We start from the raw sequence: 19,229 nt of genomic DNA, 5'->3' as shown, positions 1-19,229 counted from the left end.
AATTAAAAAATATGCATTTACAAGATTTCATCGTACCATAGTTTTTTAATAAAAGCAAGTGGAGCTTGCTCCTAGCTCTTATTCTTTCACAGTGAACCTTAGCCTAACTCACCTCAGATGGCTATGGGTGGAGTAAGGAGTCATAAAGCTTATGGGTTATGTCCTACATAAAAGAAGAATTATATTAGAACAAAAAATTGGGTTGAAAGAGTATTTCTTGGTGTGAGTAACCAAGAATGACTGAAATTACAATTCCAAATTTCCTTTAAGGTATTGTTTTAATTAAATTTCTTGTCTTTCTTGAATCAGAGAAAAATGGAAGGAAATAACTATTTTCTTTCAATTGTTCTTTACAGAGTTAAAACATACACATAACAACACACATGCATTGATCCACCTATCTATACATGCAGACATATACACATGTACATACATACATACATGTACAAACTGTCACGCCCACACACAAACACATACACACCCTCAAAAACATTGGCCTGTCTATGTGCTCATACATGCAGCTGTAAAGACGTAAAACACATGCACATACAAACATACTTTCATATCCTTAACAAACGTTGGATATATATATTTAATGAAGAGGAGTTGTATAAATATTTAATGAATCAATGTATTCGCACAACATACTTCACGAGACTCCAAAATAACCTCTCAACAGCTTCTATTTTCTTTATTATGAGCACATATTCTCTACAAAGAAGGGACAATACAAGAACAGACAACACAACTGTTATGAGTTTATATATATCTATAAACAAATATGTATGATATAGTTGTGTGCATGCATTTGTTATACATAATAGTTGTTATTGGTGGTGGTGTTGCAGTTAGGATGAACTAGATGTTATACAGAGAGAGATTGAGAGAGAGAAATAGATATAGGTTGAGAGAGAACAGTAACATTAATCATGTAATTGCATGTGCATTTGTTAAATTATGTAAACTAACAAAAAAAAATATGATGTATCAAAAACTACTAATTATTTATCATATTAGAGTATCATGTCATCTATATTTGTGTGCACTAGTTATGGTCATTACAACTAGGTCAACAAAGGAAAACATAAACATTATCAGATCCAACTGATAAAAAAATATATTTTATTAGTAAAAAAACTAAAATTACTAAAGCTACAATCACTACATTTACCTCTTAGTTTAATAAATTATATTATAAAATATCAACTACATATTCATGAGAAACGTGCTTAATTGAATTTATAGCAAAACACAATATATCATCATCATCATCATCATCGTTTAGCGTCCGTTTTCCATGTTAGCATGGGTTGGACGGTTCTACTGGGGTCTGTGAAGCCAGAAGGCTTCATCAGGCCCAGTCAAATCTGGCAGTGTTTCTACGGCTGGATGCCCTTCCTAACGCCAACCACTCCGAGAGTGTAGTGGGTGCTTTTTACGTGCCACCCGCACAGGTGCCAGACAGAGCTGGCAAACGGCCACGAACAGATGGTGCTTTTTATGTGCCACCGGCACGAGGGCCAGGCGAGGCTGGCAACGGACACGAAACGGGGCGGTGCTGGCAACGGTCGCGAAACGGAAGGTTATCTTACATGCCACCGGCACTGGTAACACATCTGCAATTTCCATTGATCGATTTCAATTCTGATCCTCACTTGCCTCAACGGGTCTTCACAAGTAGAGTTTCGACATGCCACCGGCACTGGTAACACATCTGCAATTTCCATTGATCGATTTCGATTCTGATCCTCACTTGCCTCAACATGTCTTCACAAGTAGAGTTTTGTGTCCCTATATATATATATATATATATATATATATATATATATATATATAAATACAAATATAAATATATGTGTGTGTGTGTGTATGTGTACCTTTATGTTTGTGTTAATCCCACCACCACCACTCTGTAATGCCAGAATTTTTATTCCCTAAAAAATAATATTTATATAGTGTATATATATATATATATATATATATATATATATGTAATATATATTTTTATATAAATTTTCATCTGTCCTGCCTGCCAAATTTGGTTCTGGTGCTCGCTGAATTTTTCCTCTAGAGAACTTTCTTTGTAGTTTGATCGTTGATGATCTATTTCTAGCATGTGGCAGACTACCTAGCAGTCTTGCCCTGCAAATATACACATATATATATATATATTATATATATATATATATATATATATATATATATAATATATATATATATATATATATATTATATATATATATATATATATATGTATATATATATATATATATAATATATATATATATATATATATATATATATATATATATATAATATATATATTATATATATATATATATATATATATATATACATACACATATATATATATATATATGTCCACCAGGGTTCAGTACTCAGCCCCCTCCTATTTATCATAGTCCTCCAGGCAATTACGGAGGAATTCAAGACAGGTTGCCCCTGGGAGCTCCTCTACGCTGACGACCTTGCTCTAATTGCTGAGTCACTATCAGAACTGGAGGAGAAGTTCCAGGTGTGGAAGGAGGGTTTAGAATCGAGGGGCCTTAGAGTCAACCTAGCTAAAACCAAAGTACTAATAAGTAGGAAGGTAGACAATCCACAAATGTTTTCAGGTAGATGGCCCTGCTCAATCTGTAGAAAAGGTGTAGGTAGAAACTCTATAAGATGTACCCAGTGTAAGCTATGGACACATAAGAGGTGCAGCAATGTCAAAGGTAGGCTAACTGGGAAGATAGTTTTTGTATGTGGCAGATGCTCGGGAGCATTAACCTCCGAAAATCTGCAGAAAACAACTTCCGTCACTTTCCAGGGGGAAAAACTAGAAGTAGTTGATAGCTTCCGTTATCTAGGTGACCAAGTCAGTAGTGGGGGTGGGTGCGCTGAAAGTGTAACTGCTAGAATAAGAATAGCCTGGGCAAAGTTTAGGGAGCTCTTACCTCTGCTGGTGACTAAAGGCCTCTCGCTCAGAGTAAAAGGCAGACTGTATGATGCATGTGTACGAACAGCCATGCTACATGGCAGTGAAACATGGGCCATGACTGCTGAGGACATGCGTAAGCTTGTGAGGAATGAAGCCAGTATGCTCCGATGGATGTGTAATGTCAGTGTACATACTCGACAGAGCGTTAGTACCTTGAGAGAAATGTTGTACCTAAGAAGCATCAGTTGTGGTGTGCAAGAGAGACGATTGCGCTGGTATGGTCATGTGGCGAGAATGGATGAAGATAGGTGTGTGAGAAAGTGCCAATCCCTAGCAGTTGAGGGAACCCGTGGAAGAGGTAGACCCAGGAAAACCTGGGACGAGGTGGTGAAGCACGACCTTCGAACTTTAGGCCTCACTGAGGAAATGACCAGCGACCGAGACCTTTGGAAATATACTGTACGTGAGAAGACCAAGCAGGACAAGTGAGCCCAGCCCACTTATGAATGCCTTTCCTCCCTTGGACACAAAGACCTGTTGAGGCAAGCGAAGTCGATATAGAACCTCATCCGACGACAGGCACCCATGCCAACCCCCTTTGCTTGCGAAGACATGTTGGGGCAAGCGAAAGCGAAATGGAAATCGAATTGAACCAGCCAGGATCCCTGGTCTGGTGGTACGTAAAAAGCACTATCCGACTCGTGGCCAATGCCAGCGCCGCCTCCACTGGCTTCCGTGCCGGTGGCACGTAAAATACACCAATCCGACCGTACGACAGGCACCCATGCCAACCCCCTTTGCTTGCGAAGACATGTTGGGGCAAGCGAAATGGAAATCGAATTGAACCAGCCAGGATCCCTGGTCTGGTGGTACGTAAAAAGCACTATCCGACTCGTGGCTGATGCCAGCGCCGCCTCGACTGGCTTCCGTGCCGGTGGCACATAAAATACACTAATCCGACTGTGGCCATTGCCAGCCTCGCCTGGCACCTGTGCAGGTGGCACGTAAAAAGCACCCACTACACTCACAGAGTGGTTGGCGTTAGGAAGGGCATCCAGCTGTAGAAACATTGCCAGATAAGACTGGAGCCTGGTGCAGCCTTCTGGCTTCCCAGATCCCCGGTCGAACCATCCAACCCATGCTAGCATGGAGAACGGACGTTAAACGATGATGATGATGATGATGATACATACATATATATATAAATACAAATATAAATGTATGTGTGTGTGTGTATGTGTACCTTTATGTCTGTGTTAATCCCCCCCCACCACTTAACAGCCTGTGTTGGCATATTTATGACCGTCTAATGTAGCAATTTAGCAAAAGAGTCCAATTGAATAGTACCAGGCTTAAAAACATAACAACTGGGGTTGATTCATTTGATTATAATTCTTCAAAGTGATGCCCTACATGGCCATAGTTTAATGACTTAAATAAGTAAAAACTAAAACAAAAACACTGGGTAAGACTTGCTGGCCATAGCTATTTTGGTGAACACCAACCCATATTGGTTGTTATATTTTGGAGCCTTCAGCCTAACAAAGGATGAAGAGCCCTCATCTGCATTGATGCTATTGGCTGAGAAACCCCACATGAAACTGAATGAGAGGTAGAGATCTTTGTTGTTACAGTGTGGTGAAATACATTTTATTTACAACCACCTGTAAAAGAACAAAATGAAAAATAGTGCCTGTATTACTTGAAAATAAGAATGGTAAGGGAGCTAGTACAGCTCTTTACCATCTGAACCAACTCTACTGCAGAACACTTGACAAATATTCAATATCAAAATGTTGATGGTAGAGACATAGATCTAATCATTTAAACAAAAAATATTGTAGATGGTGATTCTAGTTGGTTGTTGGAACCAATAATCGAACAAAGAGGGTACCACAAGTGCAGAAGAATATTTTGGCAAGCTTATCTTCTGGAGCTTTATTAACAGAACAATTAGTTGAAAGCTAATCAAATTTAAAGCTAGACCAATTCTACAATATTCCATATTGGCGTGACTCTAAAATCAATTATTACATGAAAATGAAGTCTAGAATGAAGCACTCTTTAGTAATCAGTATAACCTTAATAATAATAATAACAACAACAACAACAACAACAACAACAACAACAACAACAACAACAACAACAATAACAATAACAATAATGATAATGATAATGATAATAATAATAATAATAATAATAATAATAATAATAATAATAATAATTGAGATACAAAAATTACAGAAATATTAGTGGAGACTAACTGAACTCACAATAGAAGTCATTGATACTGTGCAGTGACCTTAGGGTTAAATTTTTCAAAAGGGTTGAATGTGAAAATGTCATTAGGATGTCTTTCTTGCCTGGTACCATAGGGTGCCAAACATTTTCCTTAATTAAACAAAATAGACTACTTGTTTCAACCAACTAAAAATTTCAGATAAATTATACCTAATTAATGGAAATATATAACATTCATCTGATGATTGCTGTACATCAGTTTTAAAGTGTCTTCATGATGTTTCTTATTATTATCGTCATTTAATGTCAGTTTTTCGTGCTGGGTTGGGTTGAATGGTTTGACAGGATCTGGTGAAGCAGAGGACTGCACCATGTACCAAAGCCTACTTTGGCATGGTTTCTATAGTTCGATGTCCTTCCTAACATCAAGCACTTCACAGAGTGCACTGGGCATTTTTCACATGGCACTGGCATAAGTAAGGACACCAAATAATTTACAAGACAAGACCCTCTCAACTAAGATTAGGAAAAAGTATTGAGGAAGATAGCTTTATGTTCAGTGTTGAGATGTTAATCATTTAGCATTTAAACCAGCCATATCCGGCCAAAATATTCTACCTGCTTTATGTCCAAACTAACTAGATCTAGCCTCTCACACCAACCTTACAATATCATTCTAGAAATGAACAGTTACCTCATCAAAATCTCAAAACTACAAGACAATGCTGATTAATTCAGAACAATGAGGATGAATAAGCATTATATTTGACAGAATAATGTGAATGCTAAAGGGTTAAAGTATGAGAGAGGGACAGGAACAGGGGTCTGGCTGTAGTTGAGATATATGTTTACTCCATCTGGAAACGAGAATAGAGGTGAAGATGTGTCAAGTTACAGAAAAGTGAATGGGTAGGTAAGCTTGCAGGAATGTGAGAAACAAGTGACAGATGGACAGAAATGATTTAAAATCAGACTTTTAAGAAGAATAATAAAATTGGAAATAAGCGGGAAAAATAAAGAAAACTTGTGAAAAATTTAATGAGTGGCTGAGTGGTAAGGAGTTTGCTTCCCATCCACATGGTTCCAGGCTCAGTCTCACTCCATGGCACCTTGGGAAAGTATTCTCTCCTATACCTTTGGGCCAACCAAAGACTTGTAAGTAGATTTGGCAGATGGAAACTGAAAGAAGCCTGCTTGACAACTGGTGTTGGTGTGTTTACATCCCCGTAACTTAGCAGTTTGGCAAAAGAGATCAATAGAATAAGTACTAGGCTTTAAAAAAAAAGAAAACAAGTACTGTAATCGATTAGTTTGACTAAAATTCCTCAAGGTGCTGCCTCAGCATGGCTACAGTTGTTGGATCAGAGCTGACCTGGTGCCTAACAACAACACCCATAAAAAAAGGACTGTTGATTTAAGCCAGCACCCAGTCCACAAGTACTTTTTTTAATGGAATTTACTGTATTGTAATCAGTCATTCAGGTCAGCTACACTGTTGACCAGTGTCTCTCAACTATTTTTTGCCTATGGATTCCTTTGATTCCTATTTTACTCTTCTGGACCTCCATAGCTATTTGCTGTGTATATGAATAAGTCTTACTGTATTTTTATTATTAAAAATTATTAGAAATTGTATAAAAAATTAAAAATATTTTGTGTTCAGGTTGAGAACCACTGCTGTAGACTTAGTGCAGTCCTAGCTGAACAATATCCATATCAATCTGAACAGTCAGAGAAGGCACTGCCTCTCCCACTACTTCTCTAACTTTGAAAACATAAAGCTGGTTGATTGTTGGATATGGTAGAATGTATGACTAAATATCTTATAGTATCTTAGTCCATCTTTCTACACACTGAAACAGATCCTCACCTCAGTTGTACCAACTTTTACCACTTCAGGATCAATAAACTAATTTCAATATGATACAACTGTCAACTCAACATACACTACTTGGATCAGCATAACTGAATGCTAGGCCAACATTGGAAGTACATAAGTCAATACATAGTAGTAAGGTCAATGCACAGAACTAGAGTCTACACATATATTATGGTCACCCCACATATAATACCAGGGTCAAACCACACACAATTCCGGGGTCAACACAGCATCAGGGTTGACACACAAATAGCACCAGGATCAACAAACACACAAAGTATCAGGGTCAACCTGTATTAACAGTATCAGGGCAAACACATATATAGCACAAGGGTCAACAAGTATTATACCAGGGCCAACACATCATGCTGGTATGCACTGAACTATATTTCAAGAGTCAACACACACAGTGAAAGAAAAGTAGATGAATCTGTTGGTTTCAACTATAAGTATTCAGATGTTTAATCAACTGCTCTACATATTCCTTGCATCAGTATAAAAGTGGTTGAGTATTCCACTGACACATGTGTCCATAATATAATTCTCAAGCAAAATCAATGTGACACAGTACATAACAAGACTGGACCTTTGAATTACAGGTACAGTTTATTTGAAGGGCCTCCTCACAGTCTCCATCTGCCCAGTTTCCCTCACAAGCCTTGGGTTAACCCAAGAAATTTTATAAGATGTCAATCAGTGAGATAGAACCCAGGAGCTCATGACTGCAAAGCAAACCATTTAACCACTCAGCCAGACTGTCTGACCTTGTAGCAATATAAAAACAAGAATCAATATTATTATAATTTATTCTATTAACTTTAAACATTAATATTCTAAAATGTATTTTAATAAAATGTGTTTCTAAAGTGTTTGATTTATTGAAATACATTAATTGATTGTGTTTGATTTGAGTCAATCAGATATTGATATATTCCAGTGATATTAGCTTTTGATTGTTAAAATTAAAAAAGATTATTGTAAATGTTAAATAACAAAATATGAATATCAATAATATTGTTTAGTAGAATATTTTTTAAATGGCTTAGCAGGAGGAGTGTCCATAATACTTTCCAGGGTCTCTGTGACTTGTGGGAGGAAGAGCACAAAGTTTAAAGATTTAAATAATATGACATAACTAACGACATAGCTGGGGTGTGTCAGGATAACTATTATGGTTTACGAGGGGATGCTGAAAACTTCCTGGCTTTCAGGATATCACAAAAGGCCTGGTTGTGGGCCCAACTTTCTGAATTCTTTTATAGGGCTTAGAAAAACTGAAGTACTGCTGCAATAAGTGTATGAATCTGAGAGAAAAATATGTTGAATAAAGTCATAATTAACTGATTCTCCTGTATATTCTTTTACCCAAAGCCAAAAGTTTTCAGCAATCCCTCATAACTACCAAAACAACCAGTATGACACATAACTATTGGAACATAACTAATGTGACATAACTTATGACATAGCTGTGACATATCAGCTATGATATAACTATCTTGACAATAAATATGACTTTGCTATGATATAACTATTAAGATGCACCTATAATATCATAACTATCATAACAATAAATATAACAAAACTATGAAATACATGCAAACACCGCTGTGTATATACAGACACAACTACAGAGAAAGGGAATGAGAAAGAGAGTGAAAGGAGTGCTGTATTTCTTTATTATTATTGCTTTTTATTAAGGCAGCAAGCACATTAAATCAAATGTTTCATCAATCTTTGTATTTCAAGTACCAATTCCACTAAGGTCATCAGTGCCTTTCATTCTTTTAGAGTTGATAAAATAAGTAACAATTGAGCATTGTTATTCAACTGCCCTACTCCCTACAAATTTCAGGCCTTGTGTCTATAGTAGGGGTAATTATTATTATTAACATGGCAAAGGTGGTGAGCTTGCAGAATCATTAGCATGCCAGGCATAATGCTTAGTGACATTTCTTTTGATTTTACATCATGAGTTCAAATTCTGTTGAATTCAGCTTTACCTTTCGTCTTTCCACGGTCAATAAAATAAGTACCAGTTGAGCACCAAGTTGAGCACAATATTATCAACTAGCCCATTCCCCCAAAATTTCAGGCCTTGTGCCTATAGTAGAAAGTGGCAAGCTAATTAAATCGTTAGTGCATTAGAAAAAATGCTTTGTGATATTTTTTCAAGCTTTTCATACTTTGAATTCAAATTCTGAGGTCGACTTTACCTTTCATCCCTCTGGAATGATAAAATGAGGTGCCAGTTAAGTATTGGAGTCAATGTCATCAACTCAATCCCATCCCTCAAAAAATATTGGTCTTTTGCTTAAATTTAGAAAGAATTATTATTGATTTACTTAAAGCTAGAACAAACTAATATCTGCAGTTTAGCAATAGTAATAGAAAAATACAAAATTTTAAACAGAAAATAACAGGACTGCTTTATTTATGCATGTGTGGATGTGTGAAAATGTGCCTTTCTAAATATCTGTCTCAAATTCCTTGTTGGCTGAAATTAGTCCCTTGTTAGTTGTTGTTGTTGCTGCTTAGCCCTAGGACAGCTCTGATCCAGTAACCCTATTATCAAAGGTATTTCACCCTTGATGAGTCTATCTTTATTTTTCAGGTTTTATTTAAGTAAATTTCCTTTTCATTATTACATTGGATTTTTGTGTGGCAAGCTGACAAAGTCATAAGCACACTGGGCAAAATGTTTAGTGGCATTTTGTCCATCTTTACATTTTGTTGAGGTTGACTTTGCCTTTGTCCTTTTGAGTTCAATAATATAAGTACAGGTTGAGCACTGGAGTCACTGTAATCAACTTAACTCTTGCTCCAAACTTGCTGACCTTGTGCCAAAATTTAAAACCAATATTACTGTAGATTTTAACAATGAAATTCTTGTAATGATGGGGAATGTAGCTGCTGTTTCTTGCATATTGGGCGACAACAGTACAGATACGCATACACTCTTCTATCTTAAAGAGACAATGTAATCTTAGATTCAAACAATTACAAAACAGTTTTTGGCTAAAATTTCTCTAATCATAAACTGGGAGCTAAATACCAACAACAAACTAATAACACTTAAAAGACCCAAGAATAATTAAGAGCATCTCTCTGTGATCTAAGTATTTATTTCCCACAACGCAGTGGACTTGCATATCTTTGGAGAACAACAGGATATTCCCAGAGAAAGTATGCAGATTCTTTAGACCATCTATTTCTGCTATCTAACCATTAATTAAACAATTATAAGTAATTATAGATATGTAGTTGATAACCATAATCATTTCATTTGTCAAACTAAAAGATCAATGCTTTTAAAGAATGCATATAATTGTTTAAATCGGTATGTCTATCCTTCTACATATTTTATCAATATAATAACATGTAACACACAGCTAGCCCAATGAGATTTTAACTATAAAATAAGAATGGATGAATATCATTGCAACACCTCTATCTATGTATGTATGTACATATACATGCATACATATATATGCATATGTACATATGTATGTGTGTGTATGTGTGTGTCTGCATAAGTATGTATATATTTATATATATATATATTATGCATGTATATATATACATAAATATATATATATATATGTATGTATGTATGTATGTATGTATGTATGTATGTATGTATGTATGTATGTATGTATGTATGTATGTATGCATGCATGTATGTATGTATGTATGTATGTTTGTATCTATGTATGTATGTATGTATACATATATATACACGTGTGTGTGTATATAAATATATATATATATATATATATGCATATATATGTATGCATGTATGTACATATGTATGTATCTATGGATAAGGTTATTTCTTTTACTTACCTGCACCAGTAGCAACTAAAGTTAAAACAAAACATGTAATAATTCTGTTAAGCATTGTCAGCTGTAATTCAAGTTCCACTGTGTCTTTCCAGTTTGACTTTAGTTTTGCTTATCCTCAGTTTATGTTTGTACAACCAACTTGTACTTAACACAACCACAACTCAACCCATCCTATTATTTCCATAATTATCATTCCACAACAAGCCCAGTTTTCTCCCTACAACATTCACCAACAGGAAATTTGAATCTCTTTCTGAAGTAGTCAGTATCATAGATCTTTGTTGACAGAAGGTTCAAAAAATGTATTATCCTCAACTTGAACATTTAATCACTCTGGTGTGTCTGCAATAAAATAATATTCTAACAGACACAGACAAACATACATCAAAATAGTGGTGTTGGAAGAGTAACGAACAATGATAAAACTTCAGTATATTCCTTCTTGACAATCAAGGATATCCTTATGTAGTGGAGTGACCTGCTGAAAATAGTAGACAATCTCCTTCACATCTTTAAAAAGTTGTGTGGTGAGAAGTTTCCTTCCCAACCACATAGTTCCAAGTTCAGTTTTACTGTGTGGTACCTTGGGCAACAGTCTTCTACTATAGCCTTGAGTTGACCAAAACCTTGTGAGTGGATTTGGTAGAAGGAAGCTGAAAGAAGCTCATCATATGTGCATTTGTGTGTGTGTGTATGTGTGTGTGTGTGTGTGTGTGTGTGTGTGAGTACATATGTGTCTTTATGTATGTGTTTGTCCCCTACCACTGCTTGACAACCAATGTTGCTGTGTTTATGCCCCCATAACTTAACAGTTCAGCGAGAGTGACCCATAGAATAAGTAGTATGCTTTAAAAAAAGGAAGTACTGGGATTGATTCATTTAACTAAAAATTCTTCAGGGAAATGCCCCAGCATGGCCACAGTCTAATGACTGAAACAAGTAAAAGATAAAAAATATCAAGCTAACTGAATTCCTAGTTGTGGCCAATGCTGACGTCACATAGCTGGCACCCATGCCAGTGGCACATTAGAACCACCCATTACACTCTGGGAGTGATTGGCATTAGGAAGGGAATCCAGCCATAGAAACCATACCAAATCAGACTGGAACCTTGTGCAGCTCTCTGGCTTACCAAGCAGACCATCTAACCCATGTCAGCATGGAAAGCAGACATTAAATGATGATGATGATGCAGCTAAAATAAATAAATAAATAAATAAATAAATAAATAAATAAATAAATAAATAAATAAAATGGAATGGTCACAGGTATGGAATTGACAAAATCATGAAAGCATCAGGCAGAGTGGCTGTAGTTTCTACTTACAATCCTTTACATTCTGAGCTCAAATCTCACTGAGGGCAGCTTTGCTTTCTATTCTTCTGAGGTCAATTAAAACAAAGAATTAGTCAAATACTGGAGTAGATTATACCAATAACACATTGTAGATATGGGGAGGATCATAATAGAAGATTTTTTCTGGATCAGAGCTGACTTGGGTGTAAACAACAATAAGAAATTCTTTTTCATAAATTAACATATTCTACTGGCTATATACTTTTTTCACTTTGTTTGCATATTCTACATTTATATATTATTAGCAATATTCATTTCATTTGCCAAACTCAGAGATCAATGCTTGTAGTAAAAATAACTAATTGTTTAAATGAATCTATAGCATTCTTAACACATAGTTTATTGACAACAAGATCCATGAAACAACCAACCACAGTGAAATTTGAACCTCATGACAAAGAAAATAAATGTTATTACAATAATAACGTTGGTGGAGTATCTTACAAGAAAGTATATCAAATATTTGACCAGAAAAGGCTTGAATTATTAAAATCTAGTAGTATTAGTAGGGTTACAAACATAGTATAGTATAGTACTGGTAGTTAGGTTAGATACTATACTCCACCCCCAGCATAGACTTTTTATTAGTAACTTTTGACTCAAGGCCAGAAGGATGCTAAAAAGCAGACCAATCTGGAAAAGAAGGACTTGGAAGCTTAAATCCTTTACATGGTCAGAGATTTAGGGATATCCTTACTGAGAAATTTAATGTTAGGGAGGGGGAGCTACAGTCCTGTGACATAGAAGGTAGCTGGGAATTCCTGTGAGACAGCTTCCTGAGTGCCACATACCAGATCTGCAGCTGGTGCAAAGTCTCTTCCAGACCTAGAGTAACATGGTGGTGGAACAATGCTGTAGACAGGGCCACTAGAGCAAAGAAACAGGTTTGGAATGCCTGGAAGATTCGGGGTAGCAGGAGATTGTATCAGATAGCTAAAAAAGAAGCTAAGAGACAGGTAAGGGAGAAGCACAAAAGAAGAAGCTTGCCAATGTTCAGCAATGTGAGGATTAAAGAACTGAAGTATTTTGGATTACAAGACAGTGTGTGAGAGAAAACTGTGATGTCATTGGAAAGAAATGTGTCTGCATGGATGATGGTGCCCTTGCGTTTAATGATTCTGCAAAGAGATGCCATTATGAAAGACTGCTGAATGTGGAGAATGAATAAGAGGAGAGGAGTTTGCCAAAGGTTAAGCCAATTGAGGGACCAGCTACCCAAATCGATAGTACCCTGGTAGATTAAGGATATGAAGACAGGGAAAGCACTTGGCCCATCAAGAATCACTGCTGAGATGCTTAAAATATTGGGTGGTGTGGGTTATGGTTTTGTCACCCGCATCATAAAACAGGCAGTTCATGGAGGAGTGATACCCAATGACTGTGTAGCAGTACCATAGTCAACTGCTACAAGGGTAAAGGTGATGCTTTAGATAGAAATAACTACAGGGGTATCAAATTATTGGATCAAGAGATGAAAGTTACAGAGAGGGTCATAGCCCAACTAATTAGGGAGAGACTTTGCCTAGATGAGATGCAGTTTGGTTTTGTGCCAAGCAGAAACACTACTGGTGCTATATTTCTGGTAAGGCAACTTCAGGAGAAATATCTAGCCAAAGATAAACCTCTGTACTTGGTGCTTTCATTGACTTGGAGAAAGCCTTTGACAGAGACCCTGATCCCTTATCTGGTGGTGAATGCAGAAACTGAGGATAGACAAGTGGTTGGTAAGAGCTGTACAAGCCCTATACAGGGATGTTGTCAGTAAGGTGAGGGTTGGCAATGAGTGTAGTGAAGAATTCTAAGTAGAAGTAGGGGTTCACCAAGGATCAGTCCTCAGCCCCCTCTAATTCATTTTTGTCCTCCAGGCAATAACTGAGGGAGCTCCTCTATGCTGATGATCTTGTTCTAATAGCTGAGTCACTATCAGAACTAGAGATGAAGTTTAGAGCACGGAAGCAAGGTCTAGAATCAAAGGGCCTTAAGATTAACCTAGCAAAAACCAAAGTCTTAGTAAGTAGGAAGGCTGTCAAATTAGAGACCCCTTCAGGTAGACAACCCTGCTTGATCTGTAGAAAAGGTATGGCTAGAAACACCTTACAATATACCCGGTGTAAGCTATGGACACATAAAAGGTGCAGCAGTATGAAAGGAAGGTTAACCAGGAGGATAGATTTTGTGTGTGGCAGATGCACAGGGGCAATAAACACTGGAGATGTACAGAAAACAGATTCCATCACATGCCAGAGGGAAAAACTAGAAGTTGTTAATAGCTTCCGCTACCTAGGCAGCCGAGTCTGTAGTGGGAGTGGTTGTTCTGAGAGTGTAGCAGCTAGAATAAGAGCAGCCTGGGCAAAGTTCAGGGAGCTCCTACCTCTGCTAGCAGCTAAGAGCCTCTTGCTCAGGATGAAAGGTAGACTGTATGATGCATGTGTGCAAACTGCCATGCTGCACAACAGTGAAACATGCATAGGCTTGAAATAAATGAAGCTAGTATGATTCACTGGATGTGTAATGTCAATGTGCTTTCATGAGAAAGTGTAAACACCCTGAAAGAAAAATTGAGCATAAGAAGCATCAAATGTGGTGTGCAAGAGAGACAGCTGTGCTGGTACGATCATGTGTTACATATGGATAAGGACAGCTGTGTGATAAAGTGCCACTCCCTAACTGTGGAAGGAATCTATAGAAGAGGTAGATCCAGGAAGACATGGGATGAGGTGGTGAAGCATAACTTTCAAACATTGGGCCCTACAGAGGCAATGACAGGAGACTGAGACTTTTGGAGATATGCTGTAATTGAGAAAACCCAGCAACTAAAGTGAGATTGCAGACATGCATGTCTGGCCCAGTTACTCTTAACTGATGCATCGAGTGATATGATATACTTGAGAATACCTGTTGAGTCAAGTAAAACCAATATCAAAGCTGTGGCCAGTGTCCCCTGACTTACTCCTATGCTGGTGACATGTATAAAACACCATCTTAGCATGGTCAATGCCAGGTCTGCCTGACTGGCTCTTGTGCTGGTGGCACGTAAAAAGCTTGATCTAAATGAGGCCGATGCCAGTACCCTCTGACTGGCTCCCATGCTGGTGGCATGTAAAAAGCACCATCCAAACATGGCCGATGCCAGTAACCCCTAACTGGCTCCCGTGCTGGTGGCATATAAAAAGCACTATCAGAATGTGATCAATTCCAGGCCCACCTGACTGGCTCCTGTGCTGGTGGAATGTAGAAATCATCCACTGCACTCTCTGAGTGGTTAGCATTAGAAAGGGCATCTAGCTATAGAAACATTGCCAAATCAGATTGGTGCCTGGTGCAGCCACGAGCACTCCAGATCTCAGCTAAAATGTCCAACCCATGACAGCATGGAAAACAGACATTAAACGATGATGATGATGATGATGATGATGATGATGAATTTCTATATATAGTATATAAGAAAATGAGATGACAAAGGAATAAATGATTATCATATGAACTTCATTAGCTTAGTCTTACACATACAGAGAGCAAGACACATTCAGAAAGATAATCACAAAGGAATATATATATATATATATATAGTTAATCCAAATATGAAAACACAAAGAGAAAACACAACAACGCGAGGCCATGGAACAAGTATAGTGTTAGAGGATACATTAACTTCTTAAAAGGATGATTACATCCAAGAAAATACTGGTTTTATATCATATGTCTTTGGGAAATAAAATTTCCCTAAATCAATAGGTATATATTAAGTATACAATCGTTATTAAATCAAGAGAACAAAATGGAGAGTTAATGGTTAATATTTATTTATCAATAAATTGATAATCATTTCTTCCTACAACTGTTTCCACTTATACAAATTTATGCACTAAATTTGCATTTATAAGTTATGAACAAAATATCATCAGGGAAATGTTAGACATTAAAAAGTTACATGTTGACGTATCTGTTCGTTCCGGCAAACTAAATAAAAGGAATTGTTTTATTTTTTATTTTGTATGTGCATGAAGGTTAATGGAATAATTTGAATATAACAGAATGAAAATAAAGAATAAGATAAAATAAAATTCTTAAAAATAAAAAATAAAATAAACCCAAAATAAAGAAATAAAAATAGAATAATAATAAAATAAGGTAGAATAGAGTATATATGTATATAGGTACATATGTACATATGGACATACATATATAAAATATACATAAATATGTAAATATGTATATATGTATATATAGGAGGACAAAAATGAATTAGAGGGGGCTGATACCCCTGTAGTTATTTCTATCTAAAGCATCACCTTTACCCTTGTAGCAGTTGACTATGGTACTGCTACACAGTCATTGGGTATCACTCCTCCATGAAAATTGTATAATATAGCAGCATTTTCGAACTTCATTTTTTTACAAATATATATATATATATATATATATATACATACACCCTTATATATATAAAGAAACTACATATGAACTTTTTATATTAATCCATGTCCATTAGTTGGAGTAATTTAAATTTGTGTACATGTGCTTAAGCATTTCAGGAAAATATCTAATCATAATGGTTTATCAATATATGTGTGTGTGCAGAATTATAGGGCAAATACTCACAATTATAATCATATATATATAAATTCAACTTATAATGAAAGTAAACAAACAAAGTTTGCTTTAGAAGCATTGAAATGTATTGAAAGATACAGATATAATTTATTCTCAAATGCATGATAATGCTAATACACTAACATGAACAGGATAAACAATCCATATATTGCAGAAAAATTCATTACTGGCCAGCCATGAGACTCGAACTCACACCTCTGTTATTATGTATCAAGTGTGTTACCTTTAAGCTAAACTGCCTAGAAATCTGGTGAATTATGTCATCACAATTAGTGTTTATAGAAATAGTTACAAAACATATTCGATACATAATGATTAAGTTAATCTCTATAAATTAATTAATAATTATTATTAATTAATGTTTCAGATTTTTTAAATCAGAATTTTAATTATTAATGTAATGTAATAAAGTTGAATATAGTATGTATTATAAGAGATATAATCAAAAATATTCAGTTAGGTATAAATATAGGATAAGCGAATTACATCAGTAGAGTTTATGGTTAAATGGATTAAGAAAATTCTAATAAATGGGTGCATATTGATTTCAATTTATTATAGCAATAGGTTAAATAAACACTAATTGTGATTACATAAGGCTCCAGATTGCTATCTGTAGCTAATATAATACCCTTTTCTATATTTATACATAACTGAATAACAGAATATTTCTCATATAAAACTTTATATTTGGCCTATTATATTACGTTCATATAAACTTTAAACAATAATTAATAATACTTAATGCTTAATTAATTGAGATGAAATAAATTCTTATGTATTGAGAATATTCTGTAATTTTTCTATAAACACCAATTATGATGACATAATGCACCAGATTTCTATCCATTGCTAATGTAAACAAATAATGTATATTCATCGTGCTCGTTGCATGGGAAATATATACCTATGCTTTATGTAAATGTCATTTTAAGTAAATGAATTTGATCTAAGCATTAATTTGATTATACTGTAATATAAACATGCTATTGAATTGAATGTTGCAATGCTTATGTATGCATGTGTTTATGTATGCCTTGTGCATGTACTTAAACACATGTATGTGTGTATCTGTGCATGTATATATATATATATACATGCAATATGTAATAACACACACAACATACATAGAAGAAGATAACTTTTGTCCACATACATACACCATATACATGCACACTGTTTGGTCAAAGATACACACATGCACGCACACACACATACCATTCTCACATACACACACTGGCACATGCACTTTCTCTTGTTGGGATCACTGTCACTATTATTATCTCCCTGTCTTTCAACTTCTTTTTTCCCAATCATTCGCCATGCTGGAGCACTGAACTCTACATGTTTTTTTCATTCTCTCTCTGCATATTTTCTCTTATTCCTTTCTGTTGAAAAGCGTAGGCTTGAAACTTTTTCATTTCAAGACTTTTTCATTTTTCTCTACTGCCAAACTAATACACTTGCTTGTTGTTCATACACCTGTCTTCGTCTTTTGTTTTTCTATAAGTGTATATATATATATATATACAAAATTAGAAAATGGAGAAACATACTTAAATCAATCAATCATCAACCATCAGATAATACCCAATCAATACTTTATTACACCATTACATAACAGCAAAGACATTATACATAATATATTGTAAATATAGCTAGACATAGAAATACAAATATAAAATACAATTACATCATATCTGACAGCTGTTACGGCCGTGAGGACAAGTATGTCTCATTTAACCTATTAGCCACATAAAGCAGGTATAAATGAGACATTAACAAGGATGTCTCACGGCCTCTTCAGAAAATTAATTGTATTATTGTATTAATATGTATGTGTATGTATATAGATATGTGTAGAATTATGAGTGTCTATGCACACATTTTTATATTTTATATTTTTATATTTATATGTAAATTTTTTTCACACTTATATTAATTCTCTGAAGAGGCCGTGAGGCATCCTTGTTAATGTCTCATTTATACCTACTTTATGTGGCTAATAGGTTAAATGAGACATACTTGTCCTCACGGCCGTAACAGCTGTCAGATATGATGTAATTGTATTTTATATTTATATTTCTATGTCTAGCTATATTTACAATATATTATGTATAATGTCTTTGCTGTTATGTAATGGTGTAATAAAGTATTGATTGGGTATTATCTGATGGTTGATGATTGATTGATTTAAGTATGTTTCTCCATTTTCTAATTTTGTATTATTAATTTACGGTAATATTTTTATCCTTGCCCACATAATACAGTAGATGAATTAATTGCACCGCAATTTTTAACATTTATGTATTAGTCTTGTTGGGTACCTCTCTAGCAGTATATTGGATATAT

At 35.4% G+C, this 19,229-nt stretch overlaps 1 protein-coding gene across 3 annotated transcripts in view; it reads right to left on the bottom strand.

Moving 5' to 3' along the window:
- The window catches only part of LOC115211843, a 42,842-nt gene extending 31,722 nt beyond the window's left edge, over positions 1-11,120 (bottom strand). The window contains exon 1 of one of the 3 annotated variants that reach the window (XM_029780562.2): positions 10,908-11,120. In XM_029780562.2, coding sequence (XP_029636422.1) covers positions 10,908-10,962 — 55 coding nt within the window. In that variant the 5' untranslated portion in view covers positions 10,963-11,120. The remainder of the gene's footprint in view (positions 1-10,907) is intronic. The other 2 variants (XM_036502722.1, XM_029780561.2) reach the window with 2 other exon arrangements.
- Positions 11,121-19,229: the final 8,109 nt, after the last annotated feature.

Source organism: Octopus sinensis, linkage group LG5 (assembly GCF_006345805.1).
Source record: "Octopus sinensis linkage group LG5, ASM634580v1, whole genome shotgun sequence".
Lineage (NCBI taxonomy): Eukaryota > Metazoa > Mollusca > Cephalopoda > Octopoda > Octopodidae > Octopus > Octopus sinensis.
This window is presented reverse-complemented; position numbering and strand designations above follow the sequence as displayed.